The sequence below is a fragment of the Ursus americanus genome, chromosome 16 (assembly GCF_024610735.1).
Source record: "Ursus americanus isolate L20-20 chromosome 16, mUrsAme1.1.p, whole genome shotgun sequence".
In the NCBI taxonomy this organism is placed as follows: Eukaryota; Metazoa; Chordata; class Mammalia; order Carnivora; family Ursidae; genus Ursus; species Ursus americanus.
Genome location: NC_142142.1, coordinates 12,463,942 through 12,488,547, shown reverse-complemented (window position 1 = coordinate 12,488,547; position 24,606 = coordinate 12,463,942). Strand labels below are relative to the sequence as shown.

At 48.1% G+C, this 24,606-nt stretch overlaps 1 protein-coding gene across 2 annotated transcripts; it reads left to right on the top strand.

Annotated features, from left to right (window-relative positions):
- Positions 1-7,352: 7,352 nt before the first annotated feature.
- KCTD14 (potassium channel tetramerization domain containing 14) lies at positions 7,353-22,662 on the top strand. 2 transcript variants are annotated; one of them, XM_087868181.1, is made up of 3 exons: positions 7,353-7,992; positions 8,776-8,934; positions 20,741-22,662. In XM_087868181.1, exons 2-3 carry the CDS (start codon positions 8,914-8,916, stop codon positions 21,407-21,409), a joined length of 690 nt encoding a protein of 229 aa, XP_087724307.1. In that variant the 5' UTR covers positions 7,353-7,992; positions 8,776-8,913; the 3' UTR covers positions 21,410-22,662. The 2 variants fall into 2 exon arrangements, with proteins under 2 accessions (XP_087724307.1, XP_045672280.2); XM_045816324.2 differs by lacking the exons at positions 7,353-7,992; positions 8,776-8,934 and adding an exon at positions 16,070-16,236.
- Positions 22,663-24,606: the final 1,944 nt, after the last annotated feature.

The following is a 24,606-nucleotide window of genomic DNA, read 5'->3' as shown; positions in this document are numbered from 1 at the left end:
GAAGAAGCAGAGAGGAAAGAGGCAGAGAGAAAGAAGCCCCAAGTCAGAGGGGAGACACAGAGTGGAGACGTGGAGGATGACGGAGAAAACAAAAGGAAGGAGACTACAGAAAAGGAAGGGAAAGCAAGAAGGAGAAGGCGGGAGAAAGAAAAGAGAACATGGAGCAGGAGGTGGAGGCGGGGTGAGCTGCTTGCATGGTCTGTGCGAACAGTCCAGACAAAATCAGTACTCCTGCTCCCGATCCCAGCAGGGCCCCGGCGGTGGAGGTGACCTGGCTGAGTGTCAGGCCCTGCCTGTAAACCAGCTCGAGCATTCGGTCCTTGTAGTCACTGCGGGGGCGAGCTGCACTTGGGGCAAAAACATACTCTGAGGCAACCTCACCGTGTGCGCCTGGATGACGGGCACCACCGTCCTAGTCATTTGGCAACAGGGAATAAGATCCTCAAAAAAAGGTGCATATTCCTCGCACAGCGCCTTAGACGTAAAGGGTGCTTGTTGCAGGGCTGTTTAAAGTAAAGGAGGAAAAAGAAAGAAGGAAGCAATGCAACGTGGCTTGATAGATTTATGAGACATTCACACAACACAAAGCCATGTGGTCGTTACAGATGGGGGTGCTGCAGAGCCCTTAATGATATGGGGGATATCCTCACGATCCTAGAGAAACACAAAGGGCATTCATGTTAATCAATCTTGAGAGCAGTATGCTTCAAATCTTCTTAATGGATAAGTGTGTAATGGGGGCGGCCCAACCTCTGCCCCCACTCAGAGGCCTTATCAAAGTTCAGTTCGGTGCAACCCTGTGCTAAGACATAGTCCTTTCTTTGACAATCTCAAGTCCAAACCCTACCCGTTCCCTATTAGCCCCATGCTCTTCCTTTTGGGGACACTCCCATTAAAGCCTTGGGGGGAAGGGAGGATTCCCAGTCCCTGCTCTCACAAAGAAGCCTGAGGGATTGGCTGCTGCTTCTTCCTGCCCCGGGTATAGCCAGGGCCCCACCTGTGGCCACAGCAGCAGAATCCACTGTTTCTGCAGGGTGATCTCGGTCAGGCTCCTGCAGCCAAGGCCCCATGAGCTCCTGGTCCTCAGCCTCAGTGAATACTGACAGCCTTCTAAGAAGTTTCCTTGTTGCTTAAGGAGGTGGAGCTTGCCACCAGAAGCCCAGTCGGACACTCCTGCTGGGTTCAGCTGCAGGGAGTTCTGTTCCCACCACACAGCACCCCCTTCCTTTGGGTTAAGGTGTCCTGGGGCCGTGTGAGGTGTCCTCCAGCTGGGGCCCACATACTAGGGCAGGCACCAGTGAATGGGGAGCTGGATGGGACGCAGATCAATCCTCCCCAGGAACCTAAGGACAGAGGTCCTGAGTACGGGCATGGGAGGTACTCAGGGACAGCAGGCGGTGGGGTCCTATCCCCCACACAGTATCTGGGCTAGAGGCTGCTGGCATGCCCTAAAAAAGGGATCTGGGAAGGAGTAGGGAGGATATCCAAGCTCTCACTCAGCCTGTACCAGAGAGAGGCCTTCAGGGCTTCACGAGATGTCAGGGAGGGGGAATGGGGGGTTGCCCACCAGGACCAGGGACTGGAGGACTCAGGAGGTCCCAGGACTTGGGCCACTGACCACATTGCTTCCTTTGTGTTACCCCATCTCTGCTGGGCAGGCTTCTGTCAGAAACTCTTAGATGAGAAGGGTCTCTGGATGGATTTGCAGGAGCACTGGGGGAGTACTGGGGAACCCCGAGACAGGAGTGGGTAGCAATGATTTTTTTTAATAAACTTTTTATTGAAGTATAAGTTATCCACAGAGGAATGCACCCACGTAATTTTCACAAAAAGTAAACACACCTGTGAAACCATTTCCAGCTCAAGACAAAAAAAAACATGTCTCCGTGGCTCAGAAGCCCCCCCCCCCCCCGCCCCATTTGGGTGGCAATGATTGTAAAGAGGGAATTGGGCAGGGTCTGGGAGCAAAGGAAGAAGGAAGGAAAAGATCCTCCCCCGGCCTGGGCTGATGTGTGGTCCTGCAGAGCCGGCAGGAGAGCCCCCTGCTTCGTTTTCACCAGCTAGTGTACTGGCCCTTATGCGGATCTCAGGGACACGCCACACGCTGGGCAGCCAGGACCCGCCCCGGAACTTGGCAAGCAGTTGATTAGCCATGGGCAGCCCTGCAGAGAAGGCAAAGTGCCAGGTGTTTGCAGAGACTTACAGACCAGATAGGGCCAGGCTGAAAGCAGGAGGGCAAACAGGGAAGAGGATGGTTTCCTGGCTGGGCTGGCAGGGTGTGTGCCCAAGAGGGTCTGGGAGCAGCCGGCCCCAGGGGAGTGGCCAGAGAGGACACTGTTTGCTCCCCGAAGTTTCTGTTTGTCCAGGAATGATTCACATGAGCTCCGCCAATCAGTCCCTCCTCCTCTTCCCCCATGGTGAGCGCCTGAGTAGGGCACAGCTGTGACATCAGGGAGACCGCGTTTGAAGCCCGGCTCCAGGCTGCACGACTTTGGGAAAGTCGCACTCCCTCTCTGACCTCGGGTTCCTCATCAGCAAAATGGGACAATAGCATGTACCTCCTAAGATTGTTGTGGAGAGAAAATGAGATCCTCCATAATTGCATTGGGCAAGCGCTCAATACATGTTTGTTCCTTTCCTTTGCCACTTTTTCACTTAGCGCACATTCTTTTGGGACCTAGTGTGTAGCAGGCGACTGTGCCAGCCATCGGGAGGAGGGTGGTGAGCAAGACAGATATGGGAACGGGTTGCCTCAGTGGAGCTTAGAATCCAGAGTGGGGCAGACATTAAATACACCAATGCTCGTCATGAGGAAAAGCACAGCGCGCCATGAAGAATCTCAGGGCTGCCTGGGTGGCTCAGTCGGTTGAGCGACCAGCTCTTTCGGCTCAGGTCATGAGCCCAGGGTGGTGAGATGGAGACCCGCATCGGCGCAGTCAGTGCGGACTCTGCTTGTCCCTCTCCCTCTCCCTCTCCCTCTCCCCTCCCCTCCCTTCTCTCTCTCTCGAATAAATAAATGAATAAATAGATTAAAAAAAAAAAGAATCACAGTGATGGCTTCCCCTGAGTGGTCAGATGGAGTGGTCATGGAAGGCCCCCTGAGGAAGGTGACATTGAAGCTGAGACGTGCAGGACGAGAATGAAGCCGGCATTTTGGAAAGTGGTACCTGAGGGGCTAAAAGGCACGGGGTTTAGACCCAAATGTATGTGGGTTCCAAATCCTGCTTCCACTGCTACTCAGCTGTGGGACTCTGGGTGAGTCCCCTTCCCAATCGGGGCCTCTGTTTTGTCTTCTGTCAGGTGTGGCTAAAAACACCCAGAACCGTGGGGACGAAGCCAACCGTGTAGAGAAGGTGCTGTGCGTGGAACCTGGCACGTGGTGGATACCCAGTACAATCAATGAAATTCCCTTCCTGTCCCAGCTCATGATTAACTGTCGGTGATGGCACAACAACAATGTATGCACACGAGAGCACCCATGTGCACACACACACACACACACACACACTCAAGAACACCGTAAGCAGGACACACACGAGCTCACTCGAGCTGCATATTGGAGGGGAGGTTAATAATGACACCCTTTATAAAGCTATGGCAGCACCGAGGAGCAGTGGTCCCCAGGGCTATTAGCGGGACGGAGCCTGCAGAGGGTGAGGGAGAGAGCTGTTACCCGAACCCCAGAGAAGAGCTGTGTGGCCTGGGCACCTGACGGGAGCTGGGACCTTCGGATGAGGGGAGCAGCTGGCTTACAGGCACTGGGCGGGGAGGGGACTGAGAGAATAAGGACTCTGCCCTCAGCCTCCCCTTACCTTCTGATACCCCGCTAGGCCTCCCGTGGGACCAACACGGATGGAAGCCAGAGGGCAGGGAGCCTGTGGATATAATCCCTGGGGCTCAGCCTCCAGAGTGCAGAGCAGGGGAAGGAGGAGGTGAATCTGGAGAAACAAATGGCAGAGATAACAGCACAGGACCCATACCCACTGGGCCCCTTTAGAATGTAAGTGACACGTATATCCAATGGAACATGGCCTAAGTCCCAAGGGACGCTCCAGGGGTAGGAGCTCTCAGTGCTCCACTGAGAGCTAGAAACATATTTCTCATCCTCTCTCAATTCTACTTTCCTTCATATGTCAACTTCATTCTCAAGCTACATGTAGTGGCAAGATGGTGGCAGGAAAGGAGGGGTTGGTCCCCAGAGGGAACCTGGTCCTTCACAAGGAAGGATGGCGAGTAGAAGGCAGGCAGAGATCAGAAATGTTACACCTGTCCGCTGCAGTTCATGTCCGGATGCTTACCTTCCATAAACTCAGGTGACCGGGATTGGTACTACTGAGGCCATGCATGGGGGTCTCCTCTGCTTCACTACAACCAGCTGGGGGGATGTGGATCACTCAGGGCCATTCAGTCCCACCTCTGCCCTGAAGGGACATGAAGATTACCTAGGCCAGTGACCTTATTTTCCAGGTAGCAGAACTGAGGCCCAGTGAGAAGCAGGGCTTTGCACAAGACCACGTAGTTAATGTCAAGGCCAGGACTTAAACCCAGATCACACGATCTGCCCTCTACAGGACTTGTTTTTGTGTGTGTGTGTTTTTTAAAGTTTTACTTTATTTATTTATTTACATAATCTCTACACCCAATGTGGGGCTGGAACTCACAGCCCTAAGATCAAGAGTCGCAAGCTCCTCTGACTGAGCCAGCCGGGTGCCCGTACAGGACTCGTTCTTTAAAAAGAAACAACAGGGGTGCCTGGGTGGCCCCGTGGGTTAAGTGTCCAATTCTTGGTCTCAGCTCAGGTCTTGATCTCAGGGTCATGAGTTCAAGCCCCACATTGGGCTCCATGTCAAGTGTGGAACCTACTTAAAAAAGAAAAAAGAAAAAAAGAAAAACAAGAAACACCTCAAGAGAACGTTTGGAAGGAGGAAGGAAGAATGGATGGAAAAAAGGAGAAAGGGGAATAGAAGACAGACGTATACATAGTAAGAAATTAAGACAGTATCAAAGAATATACAATGAAAGATAATTTTCCACCCATGGCAGACTCCTGGTTCTCTCCCGAGAGGTAATGATGACCAAGTCTCCTGTGCATTCTTTTGGAAATTATCAATGCAAATGCAGGTGTATATATAATATATATTATTACTGTTACAATTTTTGTCTTGGAGACCTTTCTATATTAGCACATAGCGGTCTACCTCATTTTTTACAGTGGGTGTACAGTATTCTAGAATATGGATGCACTCTAAGTTATTCAACTAGTCCCCAAGTGATGGCCATCTAGGCTGTTTCTATTCTAGTCTTTTGCTTCTATAAACAGTGCTGCAGTGAACATCTCTGCATGCACACCGTATCTTTCAACACTTGTGCTCTAGAGACTGATCCGAAGAGTAGAAGTGGCACCCCATGGCTTTAAGGGGTTCATCCTGACATCACTTCCACTAGAAGGAACCAAGACTGATACTGTTGGAAGGGACCTTAGCCATCGTCAAGCCTAGCTGTCCACTTGGCCGTTATGTGAATGAGGAAACTGAGGCCCCGGGTCTGACAGGGGGCTGGTGGGAGATTTGGGCTAGACCACCGTGTGTTCCCAAAGAGGCTGTGGGGGGAAGAGGGCGCGGATGGGAGTCGGGCAGTGCTGGCTCTGTGTCCTGGCCTACAGGGCAGGGAGTGGCCAACACCACGGGCTCTGGAACCAGACTCCTGGATTTGATCCTGACTTAGAAAAATAGCCTTTCTAAATTTTGATTTCCTGCCTTGCAAAATGGGGATGATGTTGCTCTTCCTTTAGTCCTCCCTACAGGGCTTCAGTGAAGATAAAGGAGACAATGCCTATGGAGCAGAGGTGGCCTTTTATTACCATTCCCCGCTCTGGGCATCTTGGCTCCTGCTCCTTGCAAGGGGCATCTTTGGGGTTAAAAGGCCCATGAGTTGGTGAACTCGGGGTACACTTGGCCTCCAGCCATGTTCTGTGTCCCTGCAGTCAAGGCCAAGCTGAGCAAATTCTAACCTTTACACGGAAGCTCTGGCTGCCTCCTCCCTCCAGAGAGGAGCTTGCTGGGTCTGGGGCATGTCAGCGGGGAGGGCTTCAAACGGAAGCCCAGCCAAGCTTCCTCCCTATACAGGTCTCCAGGGATAGGCATCTGTGCCTGGCACCGCCACTACATTGCCTCCTGGACTCCTCCCGGAAACCCCGTAAGGGCATCACAGCTCCCATTTTCGAGGTGAAGACTGAGGCTCGCCGAGTTAAGGAGACTTGCTTCTAAATAAAGAGTTCCCTGGGCAGATTTGGAGGGCTTCCCAGGGGGATGGGAGCACATGTTGATTGATTATGAAGTTGATTCATGGAAGTACTACTTTGGGGGTTTACGATGTGGCCTTTCCATTGAGAGGCTGTCTCAGTCAAAGGTGATCAAAAAGGGACACCCCTCTTCACTCCTGTGGGACCTCCTTTTTCCAGTCCCTCCCCTAACTCAGCACCTCCCTCCTGCCTCAGGGCCTCAGGGCCCAGTGTACCCTTCCCTATCCACCCTCCTTCCCCTTCCCCTTCAGACCTCACCCCAGGAAGGCTTCACTACCCTGGTTCCCCACTAATAAGCCCACCATGATCTGGGTGCTCTCATGACTCTTTGGTCTTTACCGTCAGAGCCCGATCACCCTGTGTAATCAGATATTTATTTGTGTGCTTATTTATGAGCCTGGGGCCCTGCTGACAGTGAGCTCCCTGCACTTGGCTCCCGTCCTCTGGTTTACTACTCTTTCCCCAGTGCCTGGCACTGTAATCGACACATGCTGGGCCCTCAGGTATCTGTGTCCTTCCTCTCTAAGACGGAACAGCACTACCTGCCGCCAGTGCTGTTCTGAAGATTAACTGGGACAAAGCTCTCCAAGGTGCCTGGCCCAAAGTCAGGCCAGCCGGGCCCAGCCCGGGCCCATTCTCTAAGGACCTGCATATTTCTCAAGCTGGTGTGGAGCAAAGGGAAGGGAAGAGGGTCCTTGTGGGATGGCAGGGGTCTCCCCTGTTGCGAGGCCCACAAAGGGAGCCTTGTGTGGGACCGGTGGCAGGATGCCTTGTGGGACAGCTGGGCCCAGGGCTGCCAGGCCTGGGCTGTGCTGGGCTGGGCACTTGGCCACAGGCAACCCTCTGAGGACCCTTTCATCTGAGTCCCAGCTGCCACTTGGCTGGCTGGCTCAAAGCCCAGCCGCCTGGAGAGGAGAGGGGCTGGCAGCTTTGTCTCAGGAAGAACAAAGAGTGGGAGGAGTGGGAGGAGGGCAGAGGGAAGCAGTGCTTGCTCTTGGAGTCGGGCCAAAGGGAAACAAGATCCAGTCGTAGGCAACACCAAGGGGCTGTTTGAATTCTTTTGTTGCCATAGCATCAAACAAGAGAGGATTGCAGAGAGCATCTCAGGCCACATCCCGGCACCCACCACGTTGGAGTGGGGAATTAAGGCCGAGGGGGCAGAGCCTTGCCTAAGGTGATACACGAATGGCAGAGGCATAACTAGAGCCCTGGTCTCTCGTCGCCCAGGGCTGAAGGACTCTGGAAGAGCCGCTTCCTCTCTGGGAGCCTCGGGGCCCTCATTTGTGAAGTGAGGGCCTCAGAGGCAAAGTGGAGGGGCTGATTCCTAATTTGAATGCGGAGCATTACATGTGCCCATGGAAATAAAAGGAAGACGAGATCCATTCGAGTTGGGCTTTGAGACTTGTTTTCCACGGAGAATGAGCTGTGGGGAAAGGCATTCTGAACAGCATAAACAAAAGCAGGAAGGCATGGGAGTGCAGGCTGTGTTTCAGGGCAGCTGGGGCTGGGGAAGAAACAGGAAATGAAGCTAAACACCCAGGCTACTTGGTCATGTCAGAAGGACCCACTGTCCCTCCGAGTGTCCAGCCCTCCTTTCCGGGGTAAGGACCCTTCAGAACTCAGCCTCCGCATGGATTCATCCTGGCTCACGCGGCTGATCGGCCTGCCGGGAAGAGCAGGACTAGGCAAGGGTAAGTGGGCACGGGGGCTGTGCGGAGCCTGTGGGGGGCTCCCCACCCAGACACGGTGGGCGGCGAAGCCTGCCCTGCGCAGATCCCAGCAGCCTCCCCGTGCCCGATCCCATTTGCAGAGTCAGAGTGTTCAAGGTACATGCTCTGCCCAGTGTCTTAGCTCATTTGGGCTGTTATACCCAAAATACCATACGCCGTGTGTCTTGTAAACAGCAAACACTTCTTTTCAGAGCTCTGGAGTTGAGGAAGTGCAAGATCATGGTGCTGGTAGATTTGGTGTCTGCTGAGAGCCCACTTCTTGGTTCACAGATGGCCCTCTTTTCACAGTGTCGTCATACCGTAGAAGGAAGGAGCTCGCGAGCTCTCCGGGGGTCTTCTTTATAAAAGCACGAATCTTATTCATGAAGGCTCCAGCCTCATGACCTATTCTCTTCCCAAAGGTCCCACTTCCTCATACCATTACGCTGGGCATTAGGCTTCAACATATGAATTTTTGGGGAGCACCAACCATATTGCCCATTCAAACCATATCACCCAGACACAAAACAAATCTTCATAGTCACAGAAAGAGAATTTTGGATGAGAAAGACGCGGAGTCAGGTTGGCTCTGCCAGTTACCAGCTGTGTGTCCTTTAGCTGCCCACTTAACTTCTCTGAGCCTTAGTCCCCCCATCTGTAGAATGAGTCTAACTGCTTGGATGGATTGATACAAGTGTCTGTGTTCAGTGTACACACTCAGCACATAATTAATTTCTTTCCATTTCCCTCCTTCACTTGACGCAGCTGACCCCTCTGCTGGGAAGAATGCCACACAGTCCTCTCTCAACAAACCTCTCCCTCCTTCAAGACCCAGCTGCCATGCCACCTCTTCCATGAAGCCTTCCCAGATCTCCCAAATTGAAAAGCTGACTTCTTCCTGGAATGCCTTGTGCTTGTCTTATGGTGTTGCCTTTTCTTTTTTCTTTATTTTTCTCTTTTATACTTTTTCATGCTCACTGCAACGAATAACATAATGCAAAGATTAAGGGAAAAAATCAATAATCTCCCCTGTCCATTTCCTTTTTTTTTTTTTTAAGATTTATTTATTTATTTGAGAGAGAGAACGCGCGCGCGCGCGAGAGTGTGCGAGCACACTGAGGAGTCGGGGGAGGGGCAAAGGGGGAGCGAGAGAGAATCTCAAGCGGGCTTCCCGTGAGCACAGAGCCCAAGGTAGGGCTTGATCCCAGTACTATGAGATCATGACCTGAGCTGAAATCAAGAGGCGGATGCGTGCACTCTCACCTCTCTCTCTCATAAATAAATCTTCTTAAAAAAAACAAAACACTTTGTATCCAGATATAATTTCCACTGTATAGATTCCATCAGATAACTAAGATTTAGTTTTGTTTCATTTTGGACCTTTTTATTAAGTTTTTAATTTTAATTCCAGTATAGTTATCATACAGTGTTATATTAGTTTCAGGTGTACAACATAGCGATTCAACAATTCTACGCATTACTCATTGCTCATCATAAGTGTATTCTTTAATTCCCATCACTTGTGTCACCCATCCCCTCACCCACCTCCCCTCTGGTAGCCATCAGTTTGTTCTCTATAGTTAAGAGTCTGTTTCTTGGTTTGTCTCTCTTTTTTTCCTTTACTTGTTTGTTTTGTTTCTTAAATTCCACATATAAGTGAGATCATCTGGTGCTTGTCTTTCTCTGACTGGCTTATTTTGCTTAGCGTTATACTCTCTAGTCCCATCCGTGTCATTACAAATGGCAAGATTTCATTCCTTTTTACGGCTGAACAACATTCCATTGTACATATACACCACATCTTCTTTATCCATTCATCCAGTGATGGACACTTGGGCTGTTTCCATAGTTTGGCTGTTGTAAATAATGCTGCAATAAACATAAGGGTGCATGTTTCCCTTTGAATTAGTGTTTTTGTATTTTGGGTACCCAGCAGTGCAGTTACTGGATCATAGAGTAGTTCTATCTTTAACTCTTTTTTTTTTTTAAGATTTTATTTGTAAGTAATCTCTACACCTAATGTGGGGCTCCAAATCACAACCCTGAGATCAAGAGTCACATGCTCTACTGACTGAGATGGTGGAGCCCCCTATTTTTAACTTTTTAAGGAACCTCCGTACTCTTTTCCACAGTGGCTGCACCGTTTGCATTCCCACTAACAGTGCATAAGGGTTCCATTTTCTCCACATCCTCCTCCAACACTGTTGTTTCTTGCGTTGTTGATTTTAGCCATTCCGACAGGTGCGAAGTAATATCTCATTGTGGTTTTGATTTGCATTTCCCTGATGGTAAGTAGTGATGAGCATCTTTCCATGTGTCTGTTGGCCACCTGGATGTCTTCTTTGGAGAAATGTCTGTTCATGTCTTCTGACCACTTTTTAATTGTTTATTCAATTTAATTGTGTAATTGTTATTTGGGGTTTTTTTGGGTGTTGAGTTGCATCAGTTTTTTATGCATTTTGGATACTAACCCTTTATTGGATATGTCATATCTTCTCCCATTCAGTAGGTTGTCTTTTAGTTTTTTTGTTGATTGTTTCCTTTGCTGCTCAGCTTTTAATTTTGATGTCGTCCCAATAGTGCATTTTTGCTTTTGTATCCCTTGCCTCAGGAGACATATCTAGAAAAATGTTGCTGCATCCGTTGTCAGAGAAATTACTGCCTGTGCTCTCTTCAAGGATGTTTATAGTTTCATGTCTCACATTTAGGTCTTCAATCCATTTTGAGTTTTTGTGTGTGGTGTAAGAATGTGGTCTAGTTTCACTCTTTTGCATGTGGCTGTCCAGTTTTCTCAACACCATTGTTGAAGAGACTCTGTTTCCCATTGCATATTCTTTCCTCTTTTGTTGAAGATTAATTGACCATATAATTGTGGGTTTATTTCTGGGTCTTCTATTCTGTTCCAAGATCTGCCTCATTCTTTTTTAATAGTTACATAGTATTCCAAGGCATCAACAAATCAAAAATCATGGTTTATTTAATGGTACCTCTAAGTTTCTAATTTTTGATGCCACAAACGAAACAGTGATAAATGTATTTGTTCATATCCTTTCAGCGCAGTGCTTTTATTTCTTTTTTTTTCTTTTAGCAGTGCTTTTATTTCAATTGGATAGTCTCAAAAGTGGGACTATTGGATCAAATGGTATCTGCATTATTTTATTTTAGTAGATATGGCCGTATTATTTTCCAAAAAGATCACAGCAGTTCACATTTCAATCGGCTAAGCTGGATGAGCTATTTCCCTGCATTCTTACCACCTCTGGCATATTCTCAATATTTGCCAAAATGATGGATTAAAAACAGCACAGCATTGCTCCTTGGATGGCATTTTCTTAACCCCTACACAATCTCAGTAACGTCAGTTCAGTTTTTTTATTTTTCATTTCTAGAAGTTCTATTTGGCTTTTTTTCAAATCTTCGTGGTGGTTTTTTTTTTTTTAATTTATTTGAGAGAGAGAGAGAGAATGAATGGGGTAGGGCGAAGGGACAGAGAGAGAGAGAGAGAGAAGCAGACTCCCTGCTGAGCAGAAAGCCCGATGTGGGGCTTGACCCCAGGACCCAGAGATCATGACCTGAGCTGAAGGCAGATGCTTAACCAACTGAGTCACCCAGGGGTCCCTGTCTGGTAATTTTTGATCATATCTTCTTGCTCTCTTTGCATGTTCTACATAACCCTTATATTTATTTAAGCACATTAAACACTTATTTTATATTCTATATGCAATAATCTCAATATGTGCGCAGCTTGTGGATCTGCTGACTCTTGCTCATGGTATCTTGTTTCCTTTTGTATTTCGGGACTTTAGATTGTGAGCTTGCATTTGTTGGACTGCGTGGGTTCTTTCAAGGTTGGTGTGACTGTGGACCTTCCTCGAGGAAGGGTTTTCATTTTCTTTGTCAGGCATCTGAGGGCACTACCAACCTAGGTCCATTTAAATTAAATTCCTAGCTGAGGTTGCTGTTTTTGACCATTAAGAAAGTGAATATTTGGGGCGCCTGGGTGGCTCAGTCGGTTAGGCGTCTGCCTTCAACTCAGATCATGATCTCAGAGTCTTGGGATTGAGCCCCACATTGGGGTCCCTGCTCAAGGGGGAGCCTGCTTCTCCTTCTCCTCTCTGCTCAAGTTCTCTCTCCCTATCTCTCTCTCAAATAAATAAAATCTTACAAAAAAAGAAAAAAGAAAAGAAAAGAAAGTGAATATTTGGGTCCCAGATCCATTTGAGCTCTAGCCTTTTCAGGAAGACTTTTCTCCACCCAGAACCAAGGAATAAGACAGGTACAGCATTCCCCTTTGAGTGGAGGATTGTTTTATCATTTACCTTTATGTAGTCTCTAATCCAACATCCTACCCTGTGAGTGGCCCAGACTTTGTCTCCTACTTTCTCTCTTTTTTTGTTACTGTGCTTTGCATTACTGCACTTCACAGATATTGCTTTTTTTTTTTTTTTTTTTTTTTTAACAAACTGAAGCTTTGTGGCAACCTTACATCAAGCAACTCTATCAGGACCATTTTTCCAACAGCATTTGCTCACTTTGTGTCTCTGTCATATTCTTGCAAGATTTCAAACTTTTACACTATGACAGTATTTCCTATAGTGAGCTGTGATCAGTGATCTTTGATGTTACTATCGTAATTGTTTTGGGGTGCCACGAACCATGCCTATCTATGTAAGATGGCAAATCTAATCAATAAATGTTGTGTGCGTTCTGACTGCTCCACTAACCAGCCATTCCCTCATTTCTCTTCCACTCCTTGGGCCTCTCTATTCCCTGAGGCACAACAATATTGAAATTAAGACAATGAACAACCCTACACTGGCCTCTAAGTGTTCAAGTAAAAGGAAGAGTGTCATATCTCTGACTTTTAAACCAAAAGCTAGAAATGATTAAGCTGAATGAGGAAGGCTTATTGAAAACTGAGCCCAAAAGTTAGGTCTCTTATGCCAAACAGTTAGCCAAGGTATGGATACCAAGAAAAAGTTCTTGAAGGCTCAGTTGGTTAACATCTGACTCTTGGTTTTGGCTCAGGTCATGATCTCAGGGTTGTGAGATCCAGCACCACATCGGGCTCTGTGCTCAGTGGGGAGTCTGCTTGGGATTCTCTCTCCCTCCCCCTCTGCCTCTCCTCTCTCTCTGTTTCTTTCTCCTTATCGCTCTCTTCCTCCATCAAAAATCAATCAATCAATCAATACAATTTTTAAAAAAGGAAAAAGTTCTTGAAGGGAATTAAAAGTGCTACTCCGGTGAACACACAAATGATATGAAAGCAAAACAGCCTTATCGCTGATCTCGAGAAAGTCTGAGTGGTCTGGATTGAAGATCAAACCAGCCGCATTAGTCCCCCAGAGCAAGGCCCTAACTCTCTTCAATTTGATGAAGGCTGAGGGAGGTGAGGAAGCTGCAGAAGAAAAGTCTGAAGCTGGCAGAGGCTGGTTCATGAGGTTTAAGGAAAGAAGCCGTCTCTATAACATAGAAGTATAAGGTAAGCAGCAAGTGCTGATGGAGAAGCTGCAGCAAATTATGGAGAAGATCCAGCTAAGATAATTCATAATGGTGGCTATACTCAACAACAGATTTTCAATACAGATGAAACAGTTTTCTATTGAAAGAAGATGCCTCTAGGACTTTCATAGCTACAGAGAAGTCAGTGCCTTGTTTCAATGCAGCTGGTGACTTAAAGTTGAAGCCAATGCTCATTTACCATCCGGAGGACCGTAGGGCCCTTAAGAATTATGCTAAAGCTACCCTGCCTGCGTTCTACAAAGCCTGGACGAGAGCGCATCTGGATACAACATGGTTTCCCGAATATTTTAAACCCACTGTTGAGACCAGTTGCTCTGGAAAAAGAGATTCCTTTCAAAATATTACTGTTCATTGACAATGCACCTGGTCACCCAAGAGCTCGATGGAGATGTATAATGATATGGATGTTGTTTTCATGCCTCCTAATACAACATCCATCCTGTAGCCCATGGATCAAGGAGTCATTTTGACTTTGAAATCTTATTGTTTAAGAAATACATTTCATGGGGTGCCTGGCTGTTTGAGTCAGTAGAGAATGTGACTCTTGATCTTGGGGTTGTGAGTTTAAGCCCCATGTTAGGTGTGGAGATTACTAAAAAATAAAATCTTAAAAAAATACATTTCATAAGGCTATAGTTGCCATAGAGAGTGATTCCTCTGATAGATCTGGGCAAAGTCAATTGAAAACCTTCTGGAAAGGATTCACTATTCTAGATGCCATGAAGAACATTCAGGATTTGTGGGAAGAGGTCAAAATATCAACATGCACAGGAGTTTAGAAGAAGTAGATTCCAGCCCTCATGGGTGACTGTGAGGGGTTCAAGACCTCAGTGGAGGCAGTAACTGCAGATGTGGTGGAAACAGCACAAGAACTAGAATCACAAGTGGAGCCTGAAGACGTGACTGAATTGCCACAATCTCATGACAAAACGAACAGATGAGGAGTGGCTTCTCATGGATGAGCGCAGAAAGTGGTTTCTTGAGGCGGAATCTACTCCTGGTGAAGATGCTGTGAAGATGGCTGAAATGACCACAAAGGATTTAGAATACGACATAAACTTCGTTGATAAAGGAACAGCTAGGTTTGGGAAGATTGACTCCAATTTTAAAAGAAGTTCTACTGAGAGTAAAGTGCTATCAAACAGCATTGCATGCTAGAGACAAATCATTCATTAAAGAGTCAATCCATTTGGCACACTTCATTGTGGTCTTAATTTTGAGACATTTTCACAGCCACCCCAGCCTTCAGCAACCACCACCCTGATGAGTCAGCAGCCACCAACACTGGGGCAAGACCTTCCACCAGCACAAAGATGATGAACTCCGTACTGTTTTCTACAGTGGTTGTTTTGTTATTGAGTCAATTTTTTTATTGCATTTTTTAGAACAGTTTTAAATGCATAGAGAAATTGAGAAGACAGTACCCCACACTCAGTTTCCCCTATTCTTAACATATTTCATTAGTATGGTACAGTTGTCACTGTTAATGAACCAATGTTGATACACTATTCTTAACTAAAGCCCACGGCTTATTTATATTTCCTTAGTTTTTACCTGTCTAGTTTCTGCTCCAGGATCCCATCCAGAATTCCACATCACACTATATTTAGTTGCTATGTCTCCTTAGGCTACTCTTCATTGTGAAGATTTTCCTTGTTTTATTTATTTTCATTTATTTTACTTATTTATTTGACACAGAGAGAGAGAGAGAGAGAGAGAGCACAAATAGGGGGAGCAGGAGAGGAAGAAGCAGCCTTCCCGCTGAGCAGGGAACCCAAGGTGGGGCCAGAACCCTGGGATCATGACCAGATTGGAAGGCAGACGCCCAACCGACTGAGCCACTCAGGCGCCCCCAGATTTTCCTTGTTTTAATGACTCTGACAGTTTTGAAGATTATTGGTCAGGTATATTGTGGAATGCCCCTCTACTGGAATTTGTTAGATGTTTTTCTCATGATTAGATTGGGATTATGGGTTTGGGGGTGGAAGATCCCAGAGGTAAAGTGCCATTTTCATCACATCATATCAAGGGTACTTACTATCGTCTTGTGTTGACCTTGATTACCTGGCTGAAGTAGCATTTGTCAGTTTCCTTTTTTATTCCTTTCCATACTGTCCCGTTCAGAAGAAAGTCACTATGCATAGACCATACTTCAGGAGTGAGGAGTTACGCTCCCCCTCCTTAGGGTTACCGTTTAACCCACACAAGGGGTATCTTAGCTCTTTTCATCAGTGGTCATGCTTTGACCTTTTAGCAGCTGATCTTAAGTGGATAAATATTCTACACTGGCCACCCTGTCTCTTGGAGCCTCACTTTCCTCATTTGTAAAATGGAGGTTGTTGGTCCTTCACCCCCTAGGACTGTATAGAGTGGAAAGTCTCCTGCCGTCAGTGTCAGTTCCCTCTGCCTCCCCCGTTTGGCTGTCTGGGAACAGCCTCCGACAGACGGTCAGGATCTGACCGAGGGTCTCACCGCATGCTTGGCAGAGCCAAAGTCAACCCCGGGCTCTAACCACACCCTGGGGCCACTTTGCCCTACCCGGGGGCGTGGAGGAAAGGTGTACTTCCGCCAGCCAGCCGCAGGTACCGCGCACGTGGCGGGGCTGGGCGCCCAGCCACCTGCGGGACCAGAATGATGAGTCTGAGCTCGGTGCCCCGCTCCCTGCGGCCCCACCAGGCCTCCCCCTCCGCGGGCCCGCCGGCGGTGAGTGCGCAGCCGGGAGGGCGGCTCTGTCCTTGGCTTCAGCAGTCTATCACTCCTTGCAGTGTCCCCCGTGCGTCCCTTCCTCGGGGTCTGGGTTCCCTAGCTTCTGGCGCGCCTCTGGCTGGGCGCTCTCCTCCTCTAGCTAGCTCAGGCTTTGACCTCTCCTTCCGCTCACCCGTGCCCGTTCCCCGCCTGGCTCGGTCCAGCCTCTCTTCCCAGCCCTCTTTCCTGTCTGGCCGCCTTTGTTTGTCTCCTCCCTTTCTGTTCGGTCTTTGTTTCGGCTGTTTTCGTGTGTCTCCCCTCAGTCCCCTGGCTTGTCCTGGTCCACCGCTCTTCCCCTGCCCCTCCTCCTCCCGTGTTGGGCAGCAGAAGACCCAGCGGAAGGCTGCGGGACTCTCATTCCCTCACCCACCACATCCCTATGCCCCTGCTTTCTGGAAGGGTCCTGAGTCCGCCTGCTTGCCTGCCCCCTCCCAGGGCTTGGTTGAGGGGAGTTTGCGGGGAGGATCCGGAAAAGGCCCAGTGCACTCCAGGAGTAGAACGTTCTATTCTTTCCTGGGCTAGGTGCCATCCTGAAGACTCGTAGGAAGGCAAAGCAGACCCAGCAGGGGGAGCCTGCGGCTCTCTCCCATAGGGCAATGATAACGTCATTGTGGGTGGTTGTTGACAAAGTCACCTGCTCCGTGGCAGGGCCGCCCTAGGTGCTCAATAAATGTCTGAATGAATCCCTGAACAAGACAGGGAGCCCCCACAGTGCATGACGCCAGGTAGGGAAAGACTGGCTTTTCTCAGAATACCAGGCGCTCCTGTAAATCAGAGCAGCAGGTAAGCTCCAGTCAATTGAACATGTATTGAGCACCCTGGTGTGCTGGGCCCTGTAGTAGGTACTGGTGACACAGAGGAATCTGTTAGTCATCCCTTAGGAACCTCACAGTCCAGTGGGGGATACAGATGAACAAATGGAATTACAAGATTACGGTAACTACCATGACGGTGGAAGTACAGGGCCCTATAGGATCACAAGGAGACAACCCACCTAGAAAGATTTCTGGAGGAATTAACTTGAAGGATGAGTGGCCCAAGTGAAGGGCGTGTGGGCAGCAAATGAGTCGAGTCCTGGAGGCAAGGGGGACCAGCGTGCTCTGGATGGGTGGGGCAGAGTGGTTCTGGTAGTTGATTTTGCCAGGGCTGCCAAGGGCCTTGTAAACCTTATTAAAGAGTCTAGGGTTTATCTGGAAGGGGATTGCAAGGTGCCTGAAGTGTTTAAAGCAGGGTGCGACCGGATCAGATCTGCAGGTCGGAAGAACTGCTCTGGTTTCAGAGCAGAGATTGGATTGGGAAAGGGCACTGGAGGAGGCAGGGAGCCATGGAATTGACCAGGACTGAGAATCACCAGGGCTTGGTTACTGATTACTTAGGTGGGAGGAGGTTGAGGATAGGAGCAGATTGCAAGATTACAACCTGGATTTCGGGCTCAGATGACTGAGATGGGGAACAATGGAAAAGGTCAGGGTTGTGGGGTGGAGAGAGATCTAGAGGGGCTTGGGAGATATCTCCCCATTGACTCTACTAAGGGTGAGCTCAGGAAATGTCTGAATGTTCGGCAGGGGGTTTGCAGGTGTGTAGTGACCCTTTAGACTATAAGTGGGTGAGAGCTAGGTCTGTCTGATTCATCCCTGTGCCCTCAGGGCCGGCACTGGCCTGACACCCAGCAAGGGCCCCTAAAGATCATGTTTCTCCAGCCCATGCACACAGGGGAGGTAGGCTTTCCTACCCAGAAATGTTTCAGCAGGGTCAGCGGGAGGTAGAAAAGGTAGGGAAGAGCGGCCACGAAAATGGGCAGATGGTCAGAAAAGGGGTGGAAAGGGAGTCTTTATCTGCTAGAAACATACTGTAGTATTGGTGGATGAGGTAGGAGATTTCCAAAGAAATTGGAAGATTTTGGGGAGAAAAAAAAAAGGAGGGGAAAGAGAGACAGAATTAAGTTTGGGAACCAGACTGGGGTCTTATTCGGTAAACAAAGAAATGGGCCTGAGGATCTCAGGGCAGAAAGCTATTTTGTGAAGCATCTGGAAATGAGCTTCAGAAACATTTGAAGTGATTGGATTCATTAGGCTTTCAGAGCTGGAGAGACTTAAGAGTTCCCTTTGTGCATTATGCCTCCCTGTTTCGTAGATGACTAGGCTTAGGCCCACGGAAGAAAGCGAGCTTACCCAGGCACTTCGCTACTTGCTGGCAGCGGTGGGACTGGATGTTGGGAGGGGTAGGGCACCCATCCATGTACTGGAGTCACACTGATAGGGGTTTGGTTGCCGCTCTGACCTCATTTCCTAGCTGTGTGACCCATTGTTCGGAGCTTTCCTCGCCTGTTAATATACAGACCTTAAGCGCACCTGTGAGCTTTCGGGGCACAGGCGTGATGAGAGCACATCAGTCCATTCAAGGGTTAAAGTCTGCAACTTTGCATTTAACTGCCCGCTTCACAGGACCCCCTCAGGGTTAACTGAACAACCTTGCCAAAGGGCCTTGAGGTTTAGGGGAGAGAGAGGAAGTCACAGGTTCTTGGTTTATTTTTCTCAGGGCTGTATTTGTTTGGCTGCTGTCAGAATGCATCCTCTTGGTCTCCCTTCTCCACTCCAGCCAGCAGAACTGTCCCCTGGTAGGAGCTGTTACCATGGCAACTCAGTTCTTTCCCCAGCCGTTTGGCTGCCTCTGGCTCTCTTTATTCCAGTACTTTAATCTTAGAGGTAGAGCCCACAGTCAAGTTGAGATTGAAGTCACACCTAAATGAGAAACCAGGACATTCCTGAACGCTGTCACTACTCCTGGCTCTGCAGTGACCTGTGGCAGTCTCCAGGTTGGAGATGCAGCCTTCCCTCTGACACTTTTCTGTGGCTGCAGCCATCACACCCCCTTGAAAATCTTCCCTGACAACCTCCAACACACATCCATCCGCTCAAAGAGCCTTTGAGTCTCCCCTCTCGACGCCTGCACATTTAAGCCACCTGTTTCCCTCTCTCCTCTGTGAGCTCCTTGAGGGCAGGGACGGTGTCTTCTTCCTCTGCTCAGGAGGAGGCTTGAATGTAATAGGCCCAACAAAGGGAATGAAGAGTGGAGATAAAGGTTGAAGACTAGCTGATGTAATGACTAAGAGCTCATGCTTCAGGGTAATGTGGCCCCGCGTTTAAGTTCTGACATCATCACTTAATAGCTGGTTGCTTTTAGGCAATTTATGTTAGCTCCTTAATTCTTCGTTTCTTCACCTGTAAAATGGCGATTTTTTTTTAAAGATTTTATTTATTCGACAGAGATAGAGACAGCCAGCGGGAGAGGGAACACAAGCAGGGGGAGTGGGAGAGGAAGAAGCAGGCTCACAGCAGAAGAGCCTGATGTGGGGCTCGATCCCAGAACGCCGGGACCACGCCCCGAGCCGAAGGCAGCCGCTTAACCACTGTGCCACCCAGGCGCCCCATGGGATTTAATTCATTCTTCATAGGATAGCTGTGAGGATTGAATTAGAGGTTGAATGTAAAGCGCTTTGCACAGTTACTGGACTATGAGGGGAGAGGCTGTGCTGCTTGTTCCTCAGTGTTCCAGGTCCCTGGCACATACGTTATCTTATTGACTGAATGAGTCAATTTTAGGTAGCCAGCGTTATTCAGGAAGCTGATTTGTAAGGCTAACAACTAGTGTATCACCTCACATGTAATAGTCTTCTGGTGTTTTTGTTAGGCCTGTTGGCAGCATCTAGTATTCCCCAAAGGCAGCCTGACTCTCAGTCTGTTTCCACGTCCCCCTTGCACTGGCCTGTGGGCATCTCCAGACAGGTACCACGTGGGTCTTAACCACATCCTTAGTGCTCAAGGTTTGGCATAGAGAAGAGGCCTCTAAAAATTCTGTAGGCCAGCTAAACCTAACTTCCATTGGCACCACACTTCACAGTTTTTGAGGCCATTTTATATCCATTATACCTGTGTTACTGACCTTTTCAGCACCAAGGATATTCCTGTTATTTAATACGCACCAGCCAATATTTCGAAAGATGTCTATTCCACAGATTTGCTTAGTTAATGAATCAAAGTCATGCCAACTGCTAATCAGAACTGCTGACCTATATTGAACAAGAATTTGTATCCCCAACTCCCACCACAGGGTGTGGGCACACAGTAAGTACCCAAGAAATGCTCAAATGCTTCCTGAATGAACACATGTATGGATTCTTAGCCTCTCTGAAAGGTGGAACATGCCCCCCCCCTTTTAACTACATCTTAGATCTGAACATCACATCTTGGAAACTTCTGACTTCACAAAAGCACCATATCCCCATTTTATAAATGAGGAACAAGCTTTGCCAAAGGCCACAGGCTTTGCAAGCATTGTCACTGGGACTTGCTTCCACAGCAGCCTCCTGGATTACTATTCTATAATATTCTATGGATGAAAATAAGCCACGAGCCCCCTAGAGGTGGCAGTACTGTTTCACTCTGCCTTCTTGTGCCCTCAGGGATCTCCTGTCGTGGAACTTAACGTGGGAGGCGAGTTGTACACCACCACCGTGGGCACCCTGAGAAAACTCCCGGGTTCAAAGCTGGCTGAGATGTTCTCCAGCTCAGGGAAGACGTGCACGGACGCAGAAGGCCGCTTCTTCATCGATCGCCCCGGCACCTATTTCGGACCCATCCTGGACTACCTGCGCAGCGAGCGGCTGCCCACGCACCACATCCCGGAGGTGTACCGCGAAGCGCAGTTTTACGAAATCAAGCCATTGGTCAAGCTGCTGGAGGACACGCCGCAGATGTTCGGTGAGCAGGTGGCCCGGAAGCAGTTCTTGCTGCGGGTGCCAGGCTACAGCGAGAACCTGGAGCTCATGGTGCGCCTGGCGCGCGCCGAGGCCGTGGCGGCGCGCAGCTCGGCGGTGCTGGTGTGCGCGGTGCGCACCGAAGAGGATGCGGCGCACTGCGCCGATGCCCTGCGGGTCCTGGAGGCCGAAAAGAGGTCGGTCGTCAAGTTCGGGCCTTGGAAGGCGGCCCCGCAGGTCAAGGACCTTCTCGACTGCGTGAAGATGGACATTACGGCCCAGGGGTACCAGGTGTACTATGAACAGTACTCCGAGAGGACATTACGGGCCAAGTATTTCAGTTACTTTTATACATTCGTCTTCATCTGGTGGTGAACCCCAGGGGGCGGGAACAGTTTGTTTCGGGTTCTGGTGGGACTTATAATATTAAAAGTTGCCTTGAAAAGCCGTCTTCCTTTAAAAAAAAAAATCAACTTCCAGGGGGGTCTAGGAGGCTTGCCCCCCAATAATTATTTCCCTGTTGAGGATTTTCCACTGATTGCAACTGTCTCCACTGTGCTTGCCTAGTGAGGTGCAGCTGCTTTCTCTTTAAAGCCTCCCCTACCTGCCAGATCCTCCCCTTCAAGTCCAAACAGCAAAGCTGACATGAGTTGGAATGTTTCAACAATACTTTGGCTGAAGATGGCGGACGATAACAGGAAGATAACAGAGTACCATGAATCTGGAAAAAATGGTCTGAAAATGTAGTCTACCCAGCCTCAGCATGTGGTCCAATCCTCTTGCCCAGTTAAACGCCTTCATGAGGAAGATGCCAAGTTCATACATGTAGTAGATGCCACTCAGATCTCCTTTTCCAGGGGCTGTGACATTGACTCTTAAAGCCTCACAGCTGTCTTTTTCTCTAGGGCGGTGATTCTCAAAGTGTGGTTCCTGGACCAGCAGCATCGGCAATACATGGAAACTTCCTAGAAATACAAATTCTCTGGCCCCCACCTCAGACCTACCGAATCAGAAACTCTGAGGGTTGGCCCAACAGTCTGTTTTAATAAGCCCTCCAGGTGATTCTGATTTTAACTTTGAACCTGCTCTAGAAAAGAATTGCCATCTTGCTTGTGTGGAGGTATAGAAGACTGAGCCCTCACCTCAAGGAGGAATCCGCTCTGGTGCAGTTTCTGTTCTGGCGCAGTTCCTGTTCTGGTGTTCCTTGTGAGATCAGGCTGAAGTCAGTCTTCATGTGACACCACATTCTTGCTCAGCATTCTTCCTTTGCCGTCTATCCTACTTCTCTCACTCTCCATCCCCTGAGAGCACATCCTCAGTAAACCACTGGCACAAGAATCTCTTTTTCAGGGTCTGCTTCTCAGCCAAAGACAGTAATGCAACTCTAAGGAGGACACAGGTAGACATCATCCTTCTCCAGGTCCAGGTCTGGGATAGATGGCCCCCTTCGCCCTCCTGCCTAGTAGGGTGACCAGCCGTCCTCAGTTCCCTGGGACTGAAGATCAAGGTTGATTTCCAAGGTTTAAGGAATTACTACTGTCAGGGAGTTTCAGATTTAAACATAAAATTGCTCAGAACAGTCATTGTCAATGAGTGTTATAATTCAATAAACCAAATCTGCTTGTGTATTTGTTTCTTACTTTCAAAACCTTTTCCATGTTTTCCTTTTGGTATTTAATATGGCTGACAATTTTAAGTGAAAAAATCCCGAATGTCTATTTGAACTTCTCATCATGAACCAATTCAACGTTATTTATCAAGAGCCTGAAAAAAAGTTTATACTCTTTGATCAGTAATTACATTTATGAGGTTAGATTCCCAGGAGACACTCTGTTCCGTAAGATAAATAGGATTGCTTAATGTCTCAATTTTGTGAATTATGGAAAGGTCAGTGTCCTCCTGAAGATTTCGGTACATTCCCAGAGGGATTGTCATCTTATGGTCAGTCCTGGGTCTTTGCTCCCACTGGATTCATGGATCATCGAGATGTCTTGAGCTTGTTTTTGCTCTTTTTTTTAAACATTTTTTTAAAGATTTTATTTATTTATTTGACAGAGACAGAGACAGCCAGCGAGAGAGGGAACACAAGCAGGGGGAGTGGGAGAGGAAGAAGCAGGCCCACAGCGGAGGAGCCTGATGTGGGGCTCGATCCCATAACGCCGGGATCACGCCCTGAGCCGAAGGCAGATGCCCAACCGCTGTGCCACCCAGGCGCCCCTGTTTTTGCTCTTTGACACCACGCTCACCCAGAAGGAACACAAATATCTTTCTCTTAATTTTTATAAATGCTACTCCCATGAGCTATTTGTGCACATAGCAGACTGTGGCAAATACAGACACGTAAAGGGGAGACAGTTTACCGGACAGGAATGCAAATAACTTCAAATTGAGTATTGGATGCATCTTTTCCTCAAGTCTCAGACACCCCCATCACTAGGAGATTTCACTAGCAGATTGTATTTGTTTCCTATCCTTTCTTCCCTGCCTGTTCTTGCCATGCTTCTCTGTAGGTGGGAGTAATCTTCCCACCCCACTGACTTCATGCTTGGCTTCATGACTTAATCTGGCCAGTGGAATATGCGGCGAAGTGACTGTGCCAGATCTAAACTCAGGCTTTAGAGGCATGCCAAATTTCCATCCGCCCTCTTGTGTTCTTGTCATTTGCCAGAAGAAGACCAGTTTAGCTACCTCTTGTATTGCTTTGGCTTTAGCCTGCATGCATGCCCTTAGGATTGACCTTCTTCCTGAGCAATTTATCAAATTATTTTATTAAACAAAGGCAATTTCAATGTTCCCTCCCCATTCCCAATCCATAATACAGTTAAGATAACATACTATTTTCATCCCACTTAAATTATAAAAGCAAAACAATGGGGGAATTAGTCAAGCCTATTATATTACATCTATAAAATGGCAATGTTATGCAGTGATTAAAATTATATTTAGAGAGGCTTAAAATTATTGGGGAGGAGAATACGCATTTAATTCAATGCAATTTAATTTAATCCGTGCTCCAAAAAAGGATTTAAGGTGGTGGGACTTAAAGGGCTATGAAAAAGAGAAATACCCAAAAAAGATACAGATTAGAAGTACATAAATGAAGGGGACACTCTTGGTTGCCTACCCAATAATACCATCTCCTCCCTTCCCATTTCCTAATAGAAAAAGCAAAAGAGTAAAACACATTAATAATGCTCAAAAACTATCTCTGGACATTGGCAGGGGTACATGATACTTTTCCTAATCTATTGGGATTAACTAAAGAGAATTAGAGTCAGAGGAGGAAAACCTAAAAATGAATGGTAAATATAACTGTCGTTATAATCCAAAGGAAAACACAAAGATTGAAACCTGTGAGAGTGCCCTCGTTGAGGCACCCTAGTTCATAGCACTATGCCAGGTTTTCAGGTCTCCATTGTTCCAGGGGACCTCTTTTTTTTTTTTTTTTTAATTCTCTATTTTCCTATCCTTTCCTACTCCCCTCCCCCATCCATTTCTGCTGTGTTCAGTGTCCTGGAAAGCTGGTCCCAAGCCTCTTCCTGGCTGTCCAAGGACTTGGAAAGTACTACAGC

Excerpts from the sequence above, each read along its gene's own strand:
- KCTD14 (XM_045816324.2), top strand. The coding sequence starts at position 16,165 with ATGATGAGTCTGAGCTCGGTGCCCCGCTCCCTGCGGCCCCACCAGGCC. Across the intron at positions 16,237-20,740 it reads CCTCCGCGGGCCCGCCGGCG|GGATCTCCTGTCGTGGAACT; the intron begins GTGAGTGCGCAG and ends TTGTGCCCTCAG.